Source organism: Rattus norvegicus, chromosome 14, assembly GCF_021556685.1.
Source record: "Rattus norvegicus strain SHRSP/BbbUtx chromosome 14, alternate assembly SHRSP_T2T, whole genome shotgun sequence".
Classification (NCBI taxonomy): Eukaryota; Metazoa; Chordata; class Mammalia; order Rodentia; family Muridae; genus Rattus; species Rattus norvegicus.
Genome location: NC_141547.1, coordinates 88,388,336 through 88,411,571, shown reverse-complemented (window position 1 = coordinate 88,411,571; position 23,236 = coordinate 88,388,336). Strand labels below are relative to the sequence as shown.

At 43.5% G+C, this 23,236-nt stretch overlaps 1 protein-coding gene across 1 annotated transcript in view; it reads right to left on the bottom strand.

Annotated features, from left to right (window-relative positions):
* Abca13 (ATP binding cassette subfamily A member 13) overlaps window positions 1-23,236 on the bottom strand; it is a 484,842-nt gene that overhangs the window by 361,048 nt on the left and 100,558 nt on the right. Inside the window, exons 21-27 of the mRNA XM_087584614.1 lie at window positions 22,997-23,160; window positions 22,198-22,277; window positions 21,139-21,260; window positions 13,565-13,759; window positions 10,381-10,545; window positions 8,684-8,861; window positions 6,652-6,791 (exon numbers count right to left, since the gene is read on the bottom strand). Of these exons, the coding sequence (XP_087440740.1) occupies window positions 6,652-6,791; window positions 8,684-8,861; window positions 10,381-10,545; window positions 13,565-13,759; window positions 21,139-21,260; window positions 22,198-22,277; window positions 22,997-23,160 (1,044 nt within the window). The remainder of the gene's footprint in view (window positions 1-6,651; window positions 6,792-8,683; window positions 8,862-10,380; window positions 10,546-13,564; window positions 13,760-21,138; window positions 21,261-22,197; window positions 22,278-22,996; window positions 23,161-23,236) is intronic.

Sequence of the window (23,236 nt, the reverse complement as noted above, 5' to 3'; positions counted from 1 at the left end):
AAATGGTGCTGAACTAAGTGTCAGACTTCACATAGATCATCTCTTCACAGGCCATGAGGCTTGTGAGCTTCCTGAAAGGAAGAGGGTCTGTAGTCTCACAAACAAAATGGGAATAGACTTTAACCTTCCCAGACACAGAGCATGGCTTGATAGCTTTCCCTTCAATAGAGAATAAATAAGAGAATAATGCCTAGGAGACTTTTGGTTCCAAGGTCATGAGTTTGAGTCCTAGCTCAGCCACTGGCAGGCAAAAACCTTGAGCAAATTGTCTGTCTGGTGGAGATGACGTATTTGTATATTGGACAGAGCAGAAAACCCCACAATGGATAACAGAGTGGGTGGGTGGTTGGTTGGTTGGTTGGTTGGTTGGTTGCTTAGTTGGTTGGTTGGTTAGTTGGTTGGTTGGTTGGTTAGTTGGTTGGTTAGTTGGTTAGTTGGTTGGTTGGTTAGTTGGTTGGTTGGCTAGTTGGTTGGTTGGCTAGTTGGTTTCATGCTCCCATTTCATGGCCATGAACATTAACTGGTAGAATTGGATCTAAAGGTATAATGATGGAAGTCCACACACATCTCAGATCTGCAAAGGAGCATCGTGTAGTCATCTCTATGGACTTGTATAGAATCTAGTCTCATATAACAAGCACACCCTTAGGCCTTCAGGTAGTGCTTCCTTAGAGACCTGGTGTTTTACAGGGGTTTGTGTCCAAAAAGTTTCTTTGTGAAATTTGATTACTCTTACCCTGGGCAACACTGATGAGTTTCAATAAGCGACTCCATGTCGGACCTCTTCACCCACCTGAAATCTTGCTCTGAGCTGAGCCATTAAAACTTGCTCTCAAATCACTGGTGAGATGCCCATAATCAGAAAGCATATTTTGACGAATTCCATTCCCTCTACAGGGTTCACTGGGGACAATTTCAACCTGCCTAGGGGGTCTTGTGAGTTCCCTTCCACCACTGGTCTGAACATGTTAACAGTCTATTCAGCATCTGCTGGCTCTAGCCCAGTCCTGGGCAATGCCTACTCTCTGACATAGTCCAACTTCAATAAATATCCCAGCCAACTGCTTCAACATTTATATACTTATTTGTAGCATAGAACTACTGAATGGAAAGAGCAGTAATGACTTGTGTTCACCTTTAGCCTGTATAATTCATTCTCTTCCTCCAAGTGATGAGCTTTTAACGACAGGGTTATAAGGGTGGGTGAAAGGACACACCTAATGTTACACATGCCTATATGAAAGGCAGTCCATGTGTTTAAATAGCTAGCCAGAAAACCAACTGGTAAAGAGCAGATTGCATATACAGAATCCTTACTGTTTGGTGGCTAGTATCAAAGATAATATCAATAAAAGGAACCCCGTAGTACAGGTCCCAAACTTCACTTTGAACCCCACAGGCTTTTATTTAATAGCCAATACATTGAAAGTGTAGATTTGCCTAGCCTTTATTATTTTGCATTACTGAAATGGGCCTAGTTGTGCTTGGGTTTTGTGAAAAATAGGTTTAAAAAAAGTATTTGCAGTGTCCATTCTTATGCTTGAATTTTTTTAAAAGAGGTATTCAATGAACAGTAGTTTTACATCTGAGACAATAAAATTACCCTGTGAGAATTCCAGAAATATGAGAACAGTAACATGGTCCATTTGGCATCCTCTCCCACTCAGATACAAACAGAAAATCAGTAGAAAGGTGACACCGAAGATCACCTTCTCCCCATCATAATCTGATATCCCAACCCCAAAGCTTGAAGCTAGCCTGTGCACAGGAAACCGTCATCCCTAATCCGCTCTGTCTCTCTGTCTCTACACCATGATCAGTAACACTGAGAGCAGTAACCGAACTGTATACACGTGTGAATTCATGGAAAGAAAACAATGAAAAGTATTAAATAAAACACTGAGTGGGAGATCAAAAAGACCTGGGATTGAGTGCAAAAGTTACTCAACCCTAAAACTCGACTTCTTCATCTGGGAACTGAGAATGTAAACTCCTAATCTCTAAAGCACGTCTGTGGCACTGACAAGGTGCCCAGCCTGTGTAGGCCCATGGTGTAAAGTTAGAAGGAATAGTTCTTCCTCTATCTCTTCTTCCACCTCGATTCCTATCTGTACTTGGTTAAAATTATACTTGAGAACTGATAATCAGTCCAGAAATTCTATGCCTCCAAAGTCTCATTTCTCTAAAGAAACAATTTCTGACTGACTGCTCCAGTCATCAAGTTAGCATCTTGCAACTCCCCTATCACCCCTGTTCTCAGTGATGAGGATGGACCCCGTAATCTTTCTTCTTTGGCAATTGACGCAATGTTAAGCTTGCACGCTTCTTCTGATATTCCAGAGTGCAGATGCTCGGGCACCTCTCTGCCTTTTGCTGCCCTCCAGCTGTGCTTTCTTCAATGCAGCTTGAAACTCCAGTCAGAGAAGGAAGGCTACTTCCACAAGGCTGCGGTCTATTCTCTGTGAGTCTCTGCCATTACCGCAGTCTCCAGTGTTCTCTATTACTGACCAATCCTCCTACTCTTGTGCTTTTTATAATGATAATCATCCACATTAAACTTTCCCCGCTTTCTTTATCTTCTTAGTCTCTTCCTATTGCCCTAGAATATAACAAAATTGACACTATGCTCAGAAAAAAAAAAAAAACAGTGATAACTGAGAAGAAAAGATAACAAAATTCACTATGTTAACACCACTTAAGCATGCCAAGAAGAAGGTTTTAAACTTACTTCAATCATTTTAGAAGGTGACAGAGGTAAAAAAAAAAACAAACAAACAGGGATCAAATGACAGGAGGTTGATGCAGGGACACTAATCTTTTGATGTCTTTTATAATGTAGGTCTCTACACTATAGTCATAAAGTGACCACAGTCTTCAGGAAGGTCCAGTTGTCAGGTATCCACGTGGCTTTTACTTTCTGGCTTCTGCTCCCAGCACAGATCCCAATATACAAAGTTCCTGGACTACAGGGAGAGCTGGAAATGGGCCATCACCCACCAACTCTCCTGTTTCTCACTGCACGCTGTCCTTGGTCTGCAGAAATATGCGCAGTCACAGGTCAGTAGGCCCACAGAAATAGGCAGGTCTAATATTTGCTCCCGTGACCTCTGAGTAAATGACTGTCAGAATAAAAAAGGCATTCTTGGTTTTCTGGCCCAGGAGGTCTCTTGTGGCCAAACACAGGAGAACATTTGGCTCAATACTAGGGAAACATTTTAATTAAGAAAGCAGTCTGAACAGCACCTCCTCCTCCTCCTTGTCCAGCTGGCCTTGAAACAAAAACCTTCATATCTCAGTGCATGACACTAATTCACAGCACAAGTCTTACTTGCTCTCATTGTGTTCTGCTGGTTCTGCAGAAGACACAGGGCAGTGGGACTGTGCCCTGTCCTGGCTTGGACAGAGGATTTGAATGATATATCTGGTGGGCATCCAGGTCTCGTTTTTCAGATGGAGGAAAAGCACTCTTGCTTTTAAGAGGAGCAGTAAGCCTGAGGCCACACATAATTTGGCAAAGGAGTGCTTAAACCCTGCCTTCCTGACCAAGAGATTGCAATTCTTGGTGCCAACCTCAGTTTCACAAATTGAATCGTAGAAAATGACCCATTTGCATGAATTTTTTCATGTAAAAATGGTAGCCTCCTGTGTTTCTACCTAATAAAATAACCAAGACGCTAAGACTAGGCAGCGCCCACAGCTGTCCATCATTGGTCAAGATCCACTCTGAAAGTTGTCATAGGTCCTGTTTGTGTTGTGCACGCTGCTTACAGTGTGCACTGATATGAACCTAGATGATACAGGTCAATCAAGAGCCATGGTTAGCACAAGACAAATGGGGCTGTTACAGCCGGAACATGGCCTGCTGTTTAACATAAGTAAAGCATTTTCACAAGTACAAGGCACTCTAAAATAATAATAAATATACAGTATACCAAGTACATAAAACAGTAGCATAATTTTCAGTATCAAGTTCAGTGCAGCCCACACAATTCTATGTCCTCTCTTTTATCCAATGCACCAGCATCATCACAAACACATGAGTAATGCGTTGTGCTGTGACTTGATGACAGCTATGTCGCCTCAGGGCAGTAGGAATTTCTCAGCTCCATTATAACCTTATAAGACGCCCACCAATTGTGTGATCCATCACTGCCTGAAATACTGCAATGGGGAGAATGGCTTCCACTTACAGCTCCAATCGCTCCAATGGCAAAGATAGCATTGCAGCAAGCATCCGTCTGCTGTGTGGGACATGTGACCCTGTGCTTAAAGACCAGAACCAATTTTCATAAAACTAAATGACCATAGCGACTGCAAGAATAATTTATCCAAGGGGCAATGGCATTAATGGCTTGGCTTTATGCAAATGTAAGACAATACATGGTCTCTGGTGACATGAACTAGGTAGAACAAGACAGGGCACAGTGTGAAGACGTGTAAACAAGCAGAGGAGACATCGACTCTTATAATACCTTCACACCTCAGTCAGCGGCCAAGCGAGAACCAGTGAGATCGTGTCTGATCCTTTTGAAACCCTTATTCTAAGAATATTGATGTAATGTGTATCCCCTCTCCAACCCTGTATATAAGGGTCTGGACCTTCAAATCTGCCTTTAGAATTATGCTATTTTTTTGTTTCCTCAGCTATTTGTCTTTTCTTCCATACTTCTGAAGAGGATACCACCAGTGAAAAACACAACCCAGCACATAATATGATGTAAATTATGTTAATAATGACATTCATTGCTTCACTCCTTCTTTAAAAGGGGAGCAATAATACCCTTGGCAGGGAATAGAGAGGCAAAGATTAAAACAGAGACAGAAGGAACACCCATTCAGAGCCTGCCCCACATGTGGCCCATATATATACAGCCACCCAATTAGACAAGATGGATGAAGCAAAGAAGTGCAGGCCGACAGGAGCCGGATGTAGATCTCTCCTGAGAGACACAGCCAGAATACAGCAAATACAGAGGCGAATGCCAGCAGCAAACCACTGAACTGAGAATAGGACCCCCGTTGAAGGAATCAGAGAAAGAACTGGAAGATCTTGAAGGGGCTCGAGACCCCATATGGACGACATTGCCAAGCAACCAGAGCTTCCAGGGACTAAGCCACTACCTAAAGACTATACATGGACTGACCCTGGACTCTGACCTCATAGGTAGCAATGAATATCCTAGTAAGAGCACCAGTGGAAGGGGAAGCCCTGGGTCCTGCTAAGACTGAACCCCCAGTGAACTAAACTGTTGGGGGGAGGGCGGCAATGGGGGGAGGGTTGGGAGGGGAACACCCATAAGGAAGGGGAGGGGGGAGGGGGATGTTTGCCCAGAAACCGGGAAAGGGAATAACACTCGAAATGTAAATAAGAAATACTCAAGTTAATAAAAATAATAATAATAATGACATTCATATATATTAGTATAAAATCCATAGCTTTTTTTTAATTAAACTGAGATAGAGACATTTATCCATGAGTTTCCTGAACTATGGGAGACCTTAGTAAGGGTTACGTATGTAGGGCATTGCCTAGCACTGGCTTTGGCCAGAGTGCTGGTGTGAGCATCTCTTCCAAGTGTGATGGCAGAAGGACACCGTTGAGCAGAGCTCCAGATGGAGCACTTACTAGAGGCCTTAGTCAAGTCTCCTGACGGCTAGCATTCCATCAAAGGAACTAAGACTTTGGCAAACATCCCTTCTAAAGGACATTTAAAAAATACTAAATTTATAAATACCATAAAGGGAATGCTGAGGGCTGGGCAGCCATGGGCTGAGTGGCAGGTAGCAAGTGCCCAGGAGACTTGCTGTGATGTCCCGTAGCAGTCTCAAGGGGAATAAGTCTAGTTCTCTTCAAAGGACATTGGGCCAAAAATAACTCACTGGTCCTATGACCATACCATACTTTTAAGTTACTACTAGTATTTAAAGCCTATAGTTTGTCATTCATAAATAAGATAATCTGTATTTAAAAATAAGATCCAATCATTCCCGTGTCTTTGGAAATGTGACCATGTAAGGTGCCTGCAGGCTCACAACACCCTCAGAGACAAGAAAAAGACCCCCACCCCACCCCAAGAAAATAGAGCACAGTCATTTACAAAGAAACAAGACACGCAAGTCCCCAGGAGAACACAACTTTTAGTGCAAATATTAACAGGAAGTTTTTGAGTAATGAGACTGGAGACACTGTACAATCTACTAAAAGGTGAGTGGTCAAACTACACAATGTGGGGAATCATGATCTAGGAGATCTGTCTGTAGGTGCACCATTAAATTCTCTCTTCAGTAGCAGATGCGTCAGGTGAAATGGATTAAATTTATTCCCAATGTTTTCCTGGAACTGTATCTTACCTGACCTGGAAAGGTCCTATTTATAATTGTCCTCAGGCTTTGATATTAAAGTTAGTGAGTTCGCTGCATTGGTAATTCTAAGTAGCTCTCTCTGCCTCTAAAGCTTTCTCTAAGCAAATCGTTCTGCAAATCCACACATAACATCAATAATGACAGGGTAATGTCAGGACAAAAACTGGAATTAACATTAAAAATGTTATGTAACACAATGAATATAGTAATTCCATTACATATGTAACAATTTGTCCCTGATACAGTATGTTGTATGGTTTTCAAAAAATGTTACTTGTTTTAACTTACCTTTTGAATGACCTCATTAATCTCTGGAGAGTTTGGTGTATACAATATTTTTCCATGTAATACAGGTTTTAGGAAAGACCATACCAGAGCACCATTTGGGGACTGTAGAATTTCCTGATAAAGCTTCAAACAAAAGGGTGCTGTCACAATGAAAAGAGGAAGGAAGCTATTAGATGACCTCAGTTGACAAAGAATGTCCAGTTAATGTTGAAACTGACCTACAGTTCCACTATGCCTTAATTTTCAATGAAATGACTCATACATAGTTTCATGGCATATCTCTGAACTGTACTCATTTTCATGTCCCTGTCCCCCAAGAAACAGCAAGATCCCACCTTCCAGGCTGTTGTTTCTATAATGATGGCTCAGACACTTAAAAAGGACATTGGGGGTTATTTTCAATGTGGTTTTAATGAAGAAAATTCTTATTTCAATAATCATAAGGTTGAGAATAGGAAGGTCTTTTTCTTATGTAGTCAACTTGTCAAGTTGCTCCTGAATTCTCTCTGATAATCCTTATAAAAGTATCACAATCCCTACCTTTAGTATATTAAATCATACTATGTTGGCTCAAACAATTCCTCATGGTGGCTCCTGTTGTAAAGCTAATTCATTTCAATAGCAAGTCTACTTAAGTTGTCTAAACCTACAGGCAATTCATCACTCTAATGACTGGTAATTAATTATTACAACATTTACAAATTATAATAATGACATCAGTACAACCCATTCTTCCTAGCCAAAAAAGTGGTAAGCCTTGAAACAGCCTTGAAAAGAACTGTTATATTGACCTTAGGTCGTGATTGATATGGGTGTGTGTTTGATGAGTATTGTTTTGGTCATTGTGTTAATTTTATATTTCCAAATATCATGAACATAAAAACACTTTTATCAAAAATACAACAAAGTGGTAAAAATATCCCCTAAAATAATTTAATATAACTACAAATTAATCCTTAAATCATTGACTGTAGAGGTTATTCTAGTTTAATAACTTGCTCTTTAAATTATAAGCTTAATAGAGTTTTATGTTAGGAATCATCATGATATGCATAAAGCAAGAAACTCAAATCCAAGAGTCATCAGTGATATGTGAGCTGAAAAAATTCTGTTAAGTAATTTAGTGTTCTATGAGCTTCTGAAATGTCCTCTGAAAAGTGAGGCTTTTGCATCGTTGTCTAATGGTTTCTGTGAGAACCATTTAGAAAAGAATGCAGAAAAATGATCAAAAAAGATTGCCCCTCAGTGTTAAACCAACTGACTAGACAGATGGATAGATGAGATGATGAATGGATGGATGGATGGATGGATGGAAGGATGGATGGAAGGATGGATGGATGGATGGATGGATGGATGGATGGATGGATGGATGGATGGGTGAGTGGATGGATGGATGGATGGATGGATGGATGGATGGATGGATGGATGGATGGGTGGGTGGATGGATGGGTGGATGGATGGATGGATGGATGGATGGGTGGATGGATGGATGGGTGGATGGATAGATGAATGGATAAATGGATGGATGATGTATGGATGAATGGGTGGATACATGGATGGATGGATGGGTTGAGAGGGTATATGGATAAGGAAGGATAATCAGTAAAGATTCCCAAATGAAAAACCAAAAGAAATAAGCATTAGAGAAAATAGAAACAAAATTTATTAAAATTAAATAACTCTAATATATGTCTTCACTACCAAATGACCCCAATGTTTGACAGCTATACAAAGTATTCAGCAGCTATGGAATACGCTGGCCTACTGCCAAATGATGTCTAACACTGTTATCAACATCGTTTACCTGAGAGTACCCAATGGCTGGGGTTTCAGGTGAGTCAAATCTTTTAGACTCAGTTTTTTAAGCCATGGCTGAGATTAGCCTGTGATGAAGAGTCCTGGGAGTAATCAGTGAGTACTTAAAATTCAATGCCATCATGTGCCACCAGAGGTCAGCCCAGGAAGAACACCTTACCACGCAGGCCCAGTTAGTACAAACCAACCTACATAACGCAGGTGGCTCTTGTCTTACTTGAGTCCTGAGGAATGTTGAACTTTTCTTTGTCATCTTCCAAGAGCTCATTAACTCTGGGTAAATTAACGAACATGTTAGAATTGCTGAGAAAAGACTCCTGGTCCTTACAGAGAAGCTTCATCACGGACTGGAAAGAGCTGAAAGCTGAACTTCTGGCTTGGCCATTCGTTGAAACCTGAGCATAAGAAAAGCAATTTTCAGGGAAGCAGTTGTTGCATACCCCTTTAGTCCCAGCACTCAGGAGACAAAGGCAGGAGGATCTCTGAGTCTGAGGTCACCTGGTCTACAGAGTGAGTTCCAGGACAGCCAGGATTCACAGGGAAAATCTGCCTCAAAAGAACAAAAAGGACCACCCCCCAGAAAAGGAAAGAAACAAAACAAAACAAAACTTCCAGTTATACATGACTTCAAACTGTTTTCTCAGACCTCTGGGAGTGGAGTTTCATCTTTGACTGAATATACAAGAAAAAAATTAAATAGACTCTGCTTGGATCTGTCCTGTTCCCGAGAAACCACAGAAATCACAATGATTTTTTTTTCTAGGAAATTGTGTGGTAGAAGAGGAAAAGCACACATTCACACTCACTTATTCACACTCATTCAGACACTCACATTCACACATACTTTCACACACCCACTCATGCATACTCACACACTCAAACACATTCACACTCAGATTTGTATACTCACACATTCATAGATACACACATATTCACATACACCCAAACACATTCACACAAACACATGTTCACATACATTCAGGCATACTCACATTCATACACACTCATGTATAAATTCACACTCAGATTCACCTACACTCACAAACATTTATATATATTTTTTTCACACAATCACATCTACACATTCACACATATACCCAGATATTCTCTCTCTCTCTCTCTCTCTCTCTCTCTCTCTCTCTCACACACACACACACACACACGTACTCGCACATACACACACAGAGTCATAAGCCCTCATACACATTCACCTCCTGATCTGTCTAGTAATAATTCATCAAATAACATGACTATCTCAAATAATGTAATAGTCAACATGTGTTCATACTGCTATGTTAATACTGATTCTTGACAGCTACCCAAATTATCCATCCACTGATGAGTACATGAAAATACTGTTTGGAAGAATTCTGGGTGCATCATTACCTGGGCTCTCCTACACCTCTGATTCACCTCACCCATCCCTGGTTGGTTGCTTCCCAGGTAGAAGGACTTCAAGCAAAAGCTAATACCAAACCACTGACCTAATTCAAGTCTGTGTTTGCATTAGAAGAAAATGATCTGTAATTTGTAAGCCAATTATTTATATGTAAATAAATGTTCTAAGGTTCTTGAAAGCAATTTGCTCTCAGAATTAAGTTAAACAAGCCCTTGAAATCTTATCTGCGCTAATAATTGACTTCGAAGATTTCCACTTCGTAGGCAAAGCGTGAGCCATTTCAGTTTCTTCATTGGAGGGACATAGATCAACAGCACTTTTCATGAAGGTTCTAGGGCAATGTCAGGCCCTACTGCCATGCTGTGTGACTCAGAGTCATTCAAAAGTGTCCTTGTCCACATACAGTGTGGTCCTATAAAATCATACATATTGGGAGAGAAACAGAAGGAAAAGAGAACAAACAGAAAAGGGAAAAGGTGAAAACATTTCCCCCGTTGTGCAGAGATCAAACACACCTGTTGGAAGTCCGACATGCCCAGCAAGGTGGTGATTTTAAATGTGTGAAGAAACTCAGGGAGGTACTCAAGAGTGTGCCGGGCTCGGGCCAGGATAGAGCTGAGGCTCGCAATGACATCCAAAAGAGACTTCAGCAAGCCATTTGCTTCAGAGGGTATCAGAGTCTTACAGAACAGGAAAAAAAGAGAGAAAAAAAAACAACAGAATAATCAATACTATTTCTATTCTCACAAGCATCTCTTGAGCAGTGAAAACTTGTTCTCTTGATTTTATTCTCTCTTGAACCTCAAAGGCATATTCGTTACACTCTCTAAAAACTCTGTGTTGGGGGTAGATGTAACTGTGTTTTGTAGAGCACATTAAATTATAGCAGTATTGGAAAATTGTAAACCAGCAACGACTTGTTAGAATTTGAAATCGCTTTCCAAATATTCCTTCATATTTTTTAGATGACTAAGGTAGATTTTTGAGAAGAGGCTCAAAATAGAAGTGTTTTATGTGACTTGCACACATACCCAATACAGTGCTCCTAGCACCCTGGAGTGGCGCATGAGCAAATGGAGACCCAGAGAGATGAAAGATTTCCTGGAGTCTACCAGTGAGAAAAGCCCAGGGCTGCAAACTAGACCAGCAAAAATGTCCTTCGAAACCCCCTACTGCTCAGGTTCTCTGACACACAACAAATTTCGATTCTTTACTTTATAAAGTAATTACAGGATGTAAGTTACAGGAATTGGGATTCTTTTTGGCCTTGATCATTCACGTACAAAATGCAGACAGAACAGCATCTGCAGTATTGGTTATGCTGGGAGTCCTTTATGGCTGACTGAGAGAACTTAGCAGGCAGTCCCCTGCCCACAGGTGGGAAACACCAGAGGGCTTCCCCTCCCTCCACAGGTCATCTGCATCCGGCTTTTCAGTTCTCCAGACTGGGCCAAGGAGTTCAATAACCGCCACTTTTCAATTTTGTTCTCTGGGGTTCTGCCAGCTCGACAGTTCATATTTCCTGCCGTGTTCCGATAATGATCATCTACTCGGCATGCCAAGAGAGTAGAGTCCTCAGGAACAGGAGAGAGGGTGTGGTTTTTGTCAGTGCCCCACTCCCCTTTCTACTACAGCTATCATCTACAAGGGACCCCTCAAGGACCCTGGTTTGCAGTAGGAAGTGACTGCGATTCCAGCATGGGTGACATTAACCCAGCAAAGCTTACTTCATCAAAGGCATCTGGGGCTGTCAGCAAGAGAGACAGAAAGTCCTGGTAAACTGGGGCTGCCCTGAAATATCAGCAGTGACGCATGTGCATGTCCAAGTACTGATTTGTCCATTAGAAACCTGGAGAGGCCTGGAGTATGGCTGGAGCAAACACTAATAGACTTGTATCTATGTCCTCCAAGGTCCAAGGTAAAGTTGGAAGCGTGGGCTATAATGCCCCAGGCTAAGCTCCTTGGAATGTCAACTGGGAGTGTCAACTTTACCAAGACAGAAAAACTATAAAATAGGGAGGAAATTTCAAAATATTCCTCAAGACTTTAAAGTACACTTGTTTTAAAATTAGTATTGGTTCTTACAGACTGCGTGTATATGGATGTGCGGCTGTAGGGGTATGGGTGTGGGCAGGTAGATGAACATTCGCTGGCAGTTTTCTGGTCTTACCAGGGGAAGGAGACCATGAAAACTGGGAAGGCGAATTTATTTTTTTTCTAACCCAAGACTGTTCTCCTGAACATGGAATACTTGTTGGGCCTTTGTGGTGGCAATATGTGCCACAACTCCCCAGAAGGAAATGATTGAACTCTGACATGGGCGAGAGCAGGGAGAGAGGGGTGATGGGAATTTATGTAAAGGTTCATGCGTGGAGATGAGGAAAATCTTCTAGAAAGGGTGGCTGAGAACTGGTGCTGGGGAGGGGCCTGAGAGGGTTCTATCAACTTCCCAGCTGTAGTTCTCTGAGGAGTGCACTCTCAGGTTCTTTCAGAACTGTACTTTGTGCTATAGGTCATACACAGGAACTGGCATACACAGGAACGTGGAGCTGCTGCCTTGCCTGCCCCTCTTCACCTTCCCAAAGCTACACTGGTAGAGCTGGGTGCACTCAACCCAGAAGATGAATATCACAAATCTAGGGGATGGGAAAGATGAGAGCTATAACAAGGGAGGCACAACTCCTTCCTTGACAGCAGATGGATGAACTAGGCTCAATCCTGCTTCCTTGCATATCCAGGATGCTGTGTATTAGTAAGTAGAAAAATCTGACTCCAGGAACTGGAAGTATTTCTTTCTTGTGACCTCCTCCTCACTACCATGTTGTGTTCAACATCTCAATGGCCCTGACTCTACGGATACTATAAGGTCTTCTAGCCTTCCCCTTATTTGACAAGATTTAATTGAGAAGCCCATCTCCAGAGTCAGTCAACAGGTGACCCGCCCTCAAGTGACTGAGGCTGAAACAGAATTCCTCATTGCTGGTCGATGAAGCAGCTAGTATCTAAGGTCATCCCTAGATCTAAACAACCTGGAGGCCAAAATTACTTTTATGTCTCTATAGTATACAGGTACAGATATTTTTCTTGCCAGTACCCAAAGGGAATGCAGTGTTCATAGAGCATTTGCTAGCTTGTTGGTATTATACAGGATGAAGACAAGTTAAAGGATATAGAAAATGTGCTGGTTGGTTCTCGTCAACCTGACACAAACCTAGACATACCTGGGAAGAAGAACCAACATTGACAATCAATGCTCTATCAGATTAGCTTGTAGGCAAGTCTTGGGAGCATTTTCTTAAATGGTGATTGACATGGCAGGACCTAGCTTACTGTGGGCAGTGCTACTTCTGGGCTAGTGGTTCTGGTTACTCTACGTATAAAGCTGTGGGGAGCAAGCCAGTAAACAGTACTCCTCAATGGTTTCTGCTTCAGTTCCTGCCTTGACTTTCTTCAGTGACAGATTATGATATGACAGTGTAAGGTGAAATTAACCCTGCGTTCCCTAAGTTGCTTCTGGTCATGGCACTGACCACAGCAACAGAACCTAACCAAGGTGGAAGATTATACCTACGTTCTATACCTCATACTCTTTCATTCAAGGCATCAAGCTCCCTTGGATTTAGAGTCTGAGGATGCTGACAGCTGCCAGTTTGTAGTTAACAGTTCCCCTGCAGTGCCCCCAATGGGCACAGTCCTTACTTTGTAAATGAGGCTCCTTAGATTCAGGTTCTGGCCCATCATCACGAGCAGAGAGAAGACTTGAGACCCAGGCAGGCTGCAGAGTTCCCTTGTGGCAAACCAGGATTTTTCAGTCTCAGGAAACATTAGCAGAAGATGAAGAATTTCTTCGTCACATTTTCCAGACAAAGCTATTGTGAGGACACTGGAGAGAACCTGTTGTGAAGCACGTGGATCAGTCAGAAGCAAACCCAGTGCAGTATGCGCTACAGCTCCCTAGACTCCTCTTTCTCAAGAAAAACAAACACCTGGAAATTCTGCCAACGACTCGCTCAGAAACACAGTGCCTCTATGAGACTCCCATGACTGTAACAAAATGCCTCAGGTTGAACACCCATGATGAAGAAAGGTTTATTGGGCCTCATGGTTACAGTGGCTTTGTTCCACAGTGCACCAGCCTGTTGTGGAGCACAGCAACTTGGTGGATGCTCATGGTGGAACCACGCGGATCACCTCATGGGGCTCAGGAAACAAGGGGGAAGAAAGCTAGGCCGAGGGTTGCAGTTTTCCCCTTTAAAGATACCAAACTCACAGTCCCTATGACCTAACTTCCTCCCACTAGGAGCCACTTCCTGACAGGACCAAATATTTACAACCTGGGCCTCTGAGGGATAAGCCATATCCAGATCACAGCTGGGTCCGATTCCGTGTCTTAGTTTGAGCATTTTGAAAGGAAATGTTTTCGAGTTTGCAAGTCATTCTCTGTCTGCCTGGCTTCTCTTTGTTTGAGCCCTCTGGCCACAGCTCATGTAGATTGTTTCCTCCCTCCCTCTGCTGTGTCCTTGGAGCACCCCTCACCCCTCACCTACTCTGCCCATGCCCCAAAGGTTGCCCTAAGGTCCCCTGTTCCACAGCACTTGGGACTTGTCTGCAGATGCTGTTTCACTCCCCTTTGCCTTCAGTCTGCCAGATCCCTCACTTTTCACTGTTAACATGTAGGAAACTAGTAATTTTAAAGCAATTTTTGCCTCCCTTACTTCTAGATTTTAAAAGGTCATTTCCTTAAAAAAAAAACCATAAAAGCATATAAACTCAGAAGGAGGCTCGGAAGGCAGACTCTGTCTATTCATACAGCACGGGTGTTCCAGGGCACATTCAAGGACTTGGGTGGCTCTTCACTGGGGCTCATCTTTCAGTTTCTGACCTTGTAAAAAAATTTGCAAAGAATATAAAACACGGGGAATCAGATATCGTACTACATGTTTACAGCCACCACGGGTGGGATCACTGTGAACTGCCCTAGCTAACTGGGGCCTGTTGTGTGAATCCAATAAGAGATATAGTGTCAAATTAGAAGGCCTGCTGTCGAAGAGGGCTCACGGGGTGCTTCCGTGCCCTCTGTAGTCAATAAGGGACAAGACAGTGTATCAGTCGGGGATCCGCAGAGATACTAAAAATAGGAGACAGACAGATCTACAACTTCATCTACAAACTAAGGAAAACATGGATTTAGGCGCCGAAGAAATGGCTAGCCAGATAAAGCGCGGGCTGTGAAAAGAAGAATAGAATTTGGATCCCCAGCATCTCCAAAATGTAACCACTGCAGCCTATCTTTAACCCCAGCACTGGGGAGCTGGACATAAGAGATTCCGTGGAGCGAGCTGGTTAGCCAGACTAAGGGAATAAGCAAGCTATGGGTTCAAGTGAGAGATGCTACCTCAGTATAGAAGATAGAGAATAATGCCAGTATTACCTTCTGGCCCCAGTGAACACACACACACACACACACACACACACACACACACGCACACACGCGCACGCGCGCACGCGCGCACACACGCACTCACTCGCTCACGCATGCACACATGCACGCACGCAAACGCACGCACGCACGCACACACTCACGCACTCACACATGTACTCATGCACACACGCACGCACACGCGCACGTGCACGCACACATGCATTCACACCTGCAAACACTCAAGAAGAAAAACAAAAAGAAAGCAGAGACTTAAGACTCGGGTATCGTGGGGATTTGCTAGAACAATCTATGTAGTAACTAGAGGTTGGGACCCCAAAGATGAAGTCCTGCTGCAGCTCCAGTTTAGAGGCCACAGAAATCTCCACTCCCTCTTCTTCAGAAGACCTCAGCAGTTTTTCTCTTAAGGTCTGGGATGACTTAGATAAAGCCTGACATCTCAAGGGGAGAGACCCGCCTTAAACGAAATCTAATTATCTAACACTATTCTCATCTTAGAAAACAAAAACAGAAAACAAACAAAAACATCCTACCACCCCGACGAGGGCTTTTAGAAAAATGCCACCTTCACATGTAACTAGACAGAAGGCTTTTATGCATGGTGGCGGGACTGACACATTCCCTTATACCTGTCTACTGATGTGTTCTGGAAGCTTCCAGAGATCCCTAAGCGTGTATTGTGGGCACTAACGTGCCTTTCATTGCTGCATTAACTCAGTTCTGTAAAAATGGCTTCAGGATAGAACTTGGCTGGGAAGGGGAGGTCACCCAAACACATCATCAATGCCAAAGCAGCTGCTCCCCACTCTGGGTGGGCAGGAGCCCACGCTGGCCCCGTAAAAAACCCCAACGTTTGTTGAGAGCCTCTGTCCCCACCTCTCTCCAATGTGTCACTCAATGGTGCCAGCTCTTCAAACTTAAGATCATTTTTTTTAGAATTTGTTTGAGGGTAAAGCTGTTTGTCTTGAAACTTTTGGCACCTCTCCTAACAAAAGCAGATCCCACAGAGAGACTCCCACCACCACCCAGGAGAATCATCTGCTTTGTTGACATCCCTTTCTGAGGTTTTCCATTTTTGCTATTTATCTTTTTTTTTTAATCACTATGTCTCTTTTTCTCATTGGAAAGATGCCTGAAACAAGTAGCACAAGGAAGGGAAGTAAAGCTAAGGAAACACTGTTGCTCCGTTAGAAACACAAATTGTTTCCATTCGGAGCACTGCAGGTAACTCAGACTTTGCTTTGGTCCACACCAAAGATACTGCGTTTCTCCTGTGTTTCCCATGTGTCCATGTTTGACTTGGAAATCTGCAGGGAGACCAAGGACCTGGGGAGGTGTTTCCCCACCCTTGACATACAGATGCAGTCACAAGGACAGCTATTTGATTTAAAACTAGTGCTAATGCCCATGAGAGGCCCTTACGGTCCTCAGCAAGAGCCTCCATGGGGCGGGTTGGGAGCGGGGTGTCGGAAGAGTTTGCACATGGAGTGCACAGGTCTAAGACCTGGGGGAAGGGCGTGTATTGAACAGCTTGAACATGGAGCCATGAATCAGGAGTGGGGCTGAGGCTGTGGTTCCACCATTACCTAGTTAATAATTTTACACATTGAGGTAGAAATAAAATGCGAGCAGGGTGGGAGGACCTCTGCTCAATCTTTGTGTGAGCAGCAAGGACACACTGATAGCACTGCAGTCACTGTGGGACTAGGAGAACAGTGAGTGCTGATTTGAGGTCTGAACAATAAGAAAGCAAAATCAGGTTAAATAGGGAAAACTGATCCTGCAGACTTTTGTGAGCATTGCTCTGCTCTGGGGCTGGGGCCGAGCTCAGACCGACTGACATGATAAAGAGACAAATAGAAGAGGAGAGTGGGAGAGAAGAGCAGAGGGCCATAGGATCTATCTCAGACTGAGCCCCAGGCTGAAGTCAGTGGTAAAGCCAATGTTAGAGGGATCTGATCCAAGCTCGCACTGGATGACTTGAGAGATACTGGATTTCCATCTAAAAAGCCCCAGGTAAAAGTTTCTACAATAGGAATAGGATGACGCAATACCTCTAGGAATTGCAGATGGGAGGCCCTGAAAGGCAGGGCATAGGTATGCAAATGTTCAGTAATGTTCCTTAGGGTGTTTGCAATGGTCAGCCAAAATGCACTTTTTACTGGGTACTTCAAGAAAAAATGAGAATAGAAGTTGGATAGGATCATTAATTGGAAAGGATATTTATGTTTAAGACAGTCAGGGGAGGTGGGGCATGAAGACAGAGAAGGAGGAGAGGGGAGAAAAAGGTGGAAGCTAATCAATTTGTTCTGTGTTTTCATCTTCCTGAAGAGAACCATCTCACAGTGGAAAGGCATCACTGTGCTCTGTGTCCACTGGGGCAGGCTGCCCCAGGCTGGAATGAGGAGATACTCCCCAGGAGAAGACAGAGGTGGATGAAATCCAAAGCAAGAGGGGTAAGCTAGAAGACTGCCAGGATCCAACATATCCTGAAGTCTAAGATGTTGGGTTTTGATGAGGTGATGTTATGTTCAAGAAAGGAGTCAGGAGGAGAGGAACTGCCCATGTCAACCCTGTCAGGGAAGACAGCCAGGCCCACGCTTCCTTCGGCATTTCTGTATCTCGAGTGCTACCTGAAGTAGCATCTCAACATGCTCAGTATTTCAGCTCCATCCCCAGTGTCTCCTGTTCAAGCATGCTTCCTGTGACCGTCCCCATCACTTCCTGACTGTCCCCATCACTTCCTATGACCATCACCATCCCTTCCTGTGACCGTCCCCATCACTGTGCTACGTGTACACCTCAGGACTTCTTATTAGCTTCTCCACACTGTCAGCATTGCATACTTGATGAGCTGTCCCCGCTGAAGGTTGGTTGTGGATAGCAATGCCTTTGACGCCCAGCATCTAAGAACTAAGAAAGACATCGAGTGGACAGCAGGAAGAGCAAGCAAAGGTTTCTGCGACTTCCCATGGAACCCAGCCCTGCGAAATATATCTTAAAGGTCACCGGGGATGAGTTCAGTGTGACAAATTGGTAAACTGAGACTATGGGGAAGAAAACCATGCACTCGTTGATAAGTGGATATTAGCCCAAAAGCTCGAATTACCCAAGATGCGATCCACAGACCACAGGAAGCTCAAGAAGAAGGATGACCAAAATGCGGATGCTCTCACTCCTTCTTGAAAGGGGGAAAAATATCCATAGGAGGAGATATGGAAGCAAAATGTAGAGCAGTGACTCAAGGAATGGCCATTCAGAGCCTGCCCCACATGTGGTCCATATGTATGTGTGTGTGTGTATGTATGTATACACATACATACATACACACACACATACACACACACACACACACACACACACACACACACACACACACACACACACACATATCCAACAAAACTAGATAAGATTGATAAAGCTAAAAAGTGCATGCTGAAAGGGACCAGATATACATCTCTCCGGAGAGACTCATCCAGAGCACGTCCAATACAGAGGTCAATGCTAGCAGCAAACCACTGAACTGAGAATGGGACCCCGTTTAGGGGAATTAAAGGAAGGATTGAAAGAGCTGAAGGGGTTTCCAACCCCATAAGAACAACAATGCCAACCAACCAGAGCTTCCAGGGACTAAACCACTACTGAAAGACTATACATGGACTGACCCAGGGCTCCAACTGCATATGTAGCAGAGAATAGCCTTGTTGGGGCACCAGGAGAAGGGGAAGCCCTTGGTCCTGTCAAGGTTGGACACCCCCCCCCCCCAGTGCAGGGGAATGTCGGTGGGACCATAAGGGAGGTGGATGAGGAGAACACCTGTATGGGGGAGGGGGTGGGGATGTGGGCTTATGGAGAGGAAACCGGGAAAGGGAATGCCATTTGAAATGTAATTAAAGAAATTTATCTAATAAAAAATTTAAAAAAAAAAACGGGGTCAAACAAAAGGAGATGGGACTACAAACAAGAAGTAGCCGTCAACTTGATACTCCAGAAAAAAACAGAGTCCATAAGCCACTCCCCAAAGACTATATATATGGACTGACCCTGGACTCTAACCTCATAGGTAGCAATGAATAACCTAGTAAGAGCACCAGTGGAACAGGAAGCCCTTGGTCCTGCCAAGACTGAACCCCCAATGAATGTGATTGTTGGGGGGAGGGTGGTAATGGGGGGAGGATTGGGAGGGGAACACTCATATAGAAGGGGAGGGGGAGGGGTTAGGGGGATGTTGGCCCGGAAACCAGGAAAGGGAATAACATTCGAAATGTAAATAAGAAATACTCAAGTTAATAAAGAAAAAAAAGGGGGGGGGAAGCAGGACAGTGATTAAATGTCCTGCTTAGAAGCTCTAGAATAAATTTCAATGATATTAAAAAAAAAACAGAGTCCAAAATGTCAACTGCTAAGCAGCTGTGGGTATGTGTGATATCCATGTACGTATGTACTCATTAGAGTGAACAACCTCACATGTTTGAACAGTGAGAATGCATTTGTGTAGTTCCTGTCCAATTTCCTATGGACCCATCTACTTAGGTGCCCACAGCAGTTATAGAGTTGCATAGAAATGTACCCAGATTGAGGCGGGAGGTGAACCACAAAACCATCTGTGCTGTACTTGTCACTGCATAAGCCACTAGCTCGCTGTACAGCCCATCTCAACATAGAACATCAGCGCCACCTGGTGGCTGCTTGCTTCTAAGCAGGTAGCAAAGCAGAAATCTCAGCTCAAACCAAAATGGATCTTAAAACGTGGGCCTTGAAAGAAGTGCGTTTATCAGTAATGCTTCTATATCGGCAGCCTTGGGCTGCTGCTCAAATAGTGTGGCCACTACTCCAGACTCCTGTTAGAAATATTCCACACGGCAGCATTCAAACCGCAGCGGTCACTATTTCCACTGAAGGTTGCCTAGTTGAAGAAATATTTCCAAAGCTCTGCTCTCTGCTGGGCTCCCCTCCTCCTTCATCCCATTTCCATGCGTATGTGGTATGTAATGAGATACAATTGATGTTTTCCATTGAAAACAGATACTGCCTTTCTTGTGATAAGTAACTTTGTGATACTGGAGTTTGCCTTTCCGATCCCTGGCTTTTCGTCTATTTCATTCTTAATTTGGATGAACTGTAAATGAATCTACTTACTAAGCTTGCACTGAGCCCCAATTAGTCAGAATTAACGTGAAATTCAATTTATATCGGAGCTTGGGTGATTGTCAATTGCAATCGTGTAGAACCTGGTTTCTCGATTCTCTGCAGAGGAAGGTAACCAGCACGGAAAACCACAAGCTAAAGATTCACACCGCGTCTGGTGTGCCTAACGGGGTAGCCATCTGCTTCCCTCTCCACTGATCAGTGACACCCCCATTATCATTTCAACAAAAGGGGAGATAAAGCAACACGTGATGTAAGGGTTTTAAACTACCTGTTTTCCACCTCCTTCGCCAACACTTCTCAGTCATACTAGAGAAGCCCAAGCCGGTCCCTTTGCTCATTATGAGTCACAGCCATGACCAGAGTGTATGGCTCTTTTCCATCATGGCGGAGTACATATTTTTAACTCGTTTTATTTGGGGATTCGAGACTTATGACACATGCGGAACCACAGAAAAAAACCTAACGGCCTTCGTGTGTCAGAATTAGAAATCACTAAAATAAATGTTGCCAGAAATCTTATCCAAACGAAGGCGACGGTACCAATTTATGTCACCAGATGTTCACAGGTGCCAACTGCTTGTTGGCATGGGCCCCTCTGATTTCAGCTTCATCATTTGTGTGGAAAGGTGGTCAGGGTACCTGCAGCTGGGAGGGGTCTCTCGTGATGAAAGCAGCCCTGTACCTTTGAATGGGAAATGTTGGCTTCTAAGACGCTGTGGATGGTTTCCTCAGAGATGTGGAAGAAGGAGCGAAGGTCTTCAGTTAATCTGGTGGTGTTCTTCACCAAATCCTTTATTGTTACATCTGAGGAAGATACAAAAGGGAAACAGTTTATAATAAATGTTCAGAACTTTTACTGATTTAAAACAAAATTTGATGTTGCCACCTAAAGAAGTTTCTCTCATGCTGTCCAGTAGAAGATAATTAAAGTTTCATCTTACTCTTCGAAGGGCGTCTGAGATCACCTCTTGTTTAAATAAAACCCTCTGTGGTATCATCTAATGAACAGCCGACTCTGAGTCCAGGATGCTTTGAGATTCGCTTTAGAAAAAAATACTTTCTGCATGAGCAGTGACCATGTGCTGTAGGGACTCCATCCTTCTTAACAGGAAAATTGTTACCTAAGAATGTGTGAGCTTTCTTCATACCTTTCTTCTCAGTGCTCTGTGGGGTTTAAAAGCTGTGTGGATAGAGCGCAGACTCACAGGATCAAGTAGTTTGTGGAAGGACAAAATGAGAAATTGCCTCCTTCCCTTTGCCTGACATTTGGGACCTTGCGAGTTTCCCTGTGAAGCCTCAACGGCTCTGACATTCTAAATTGGTTGGTTTTTGCTTTTTGTTTTTAGATGATATAGAGTACAACTCTTGATTTCTGTGTTTTATTTCAAACGTGATGAAATAAAACACTAAATTTGTTTTCATTTAGCTTCTCTTCCATTAATTAATTTATTTATTCACTTTACATCCCAATTGAAGCTCCCCTCATCTCCTCCCAGTCCCCCCTCACACAGCCCCTCTTACATCGAAACGTAATCACACCATTTCCCCTTTCTCTCCTCCCTCCTCACATCTTATCCCCCCCACCACTCCCTTTCTAATTCAAGGTCTCTTCTTCCCTAACAGTATGACATAATTTTCCCTTTCTTATGCTTCATTTTAATAATATGTTGCACCGAAACACTAATAACCAAACACTTTAATAATGAAACACTTTAATCAAGCAAGCTGAGAAAGCACATACCCTCTGTGACGGTGAGATTGCTAAGGAATTTTATAACAGGAACCTTTGACATCCAAGCCTCCTCGAGACTTTTGGTCAACCTAAAGCGATAGAAAATTAAAATGAGACAAGGTGAGACATCAGAAGCAATGTTGGTGTGAGTAACCGTGCCTCTGTTCCAGGAGCTAGGCTGGGTAACACAGGTTCCCTCTGATAAACGGACATGCTCAGTTCCCTGATACTATCTGTGTGTTTATTTCCTCAGTGCCAGGTTTCCAATGTGTCCTCACTCAGCCCGGGACAGTAAATGAATCAGGGTGATGGCAACAAGATGCGTGATAAATGGCCGCTCCCATCTGTGGGAAATCGACAAAACAGACAATGGTGTACCTGACAAATTATTGCAGGCACAGGAAGATGGCTCCATCTCTGTACCTATGTCCTCTGCAGAGTGTAAAGCCCCCGCGCTCTCCTTGGAACTCACACTTCTAAATCCATGAGAAGCTTCAGTCAAATATGCAGTAATTTGAAAATGTGTGTCTGTTCGTTTATCTATATTTAATGCCACACTGTCCTCCCGGATCCCAAAATCTGACCCAGCGTCTTGCTTGTCTATACAGCTCACCTGACAGCAAAGGCTGAGGCTAGGATTTAACATTTAAATTGTATTTACGGGAAGCCCTGGTGTTTGACTAGTAGGCGATACCAATGTTCTCTAACATCAATAACTTTAGAAAGAATCCATTCCGAATGAGTGCTTAAGCACACATCTTGCAGAAAATTAAGAATACTGGGGGGCACAAGAGCATGTTACACACACCTGTGCATGTGCTGCTGAACCGTTCCCACCGGAGGCTGGCATGTACAGCCATGGCTGGAAGTATTTTCCAAGATGCTTTTAAAGCCTTCCAAGGCGCTGGAAAGATTTCTGCTAAGACGTTCACAGTCCAGTTGATCGGGCGAGGACCATATCTTTCCAATTTCCTAGAAAACACAGCAGTATTTATCCGTACGAGCTTGAGGCTGGTTCACAGGTAAATGCAGGCCTCCGGTCATTTCC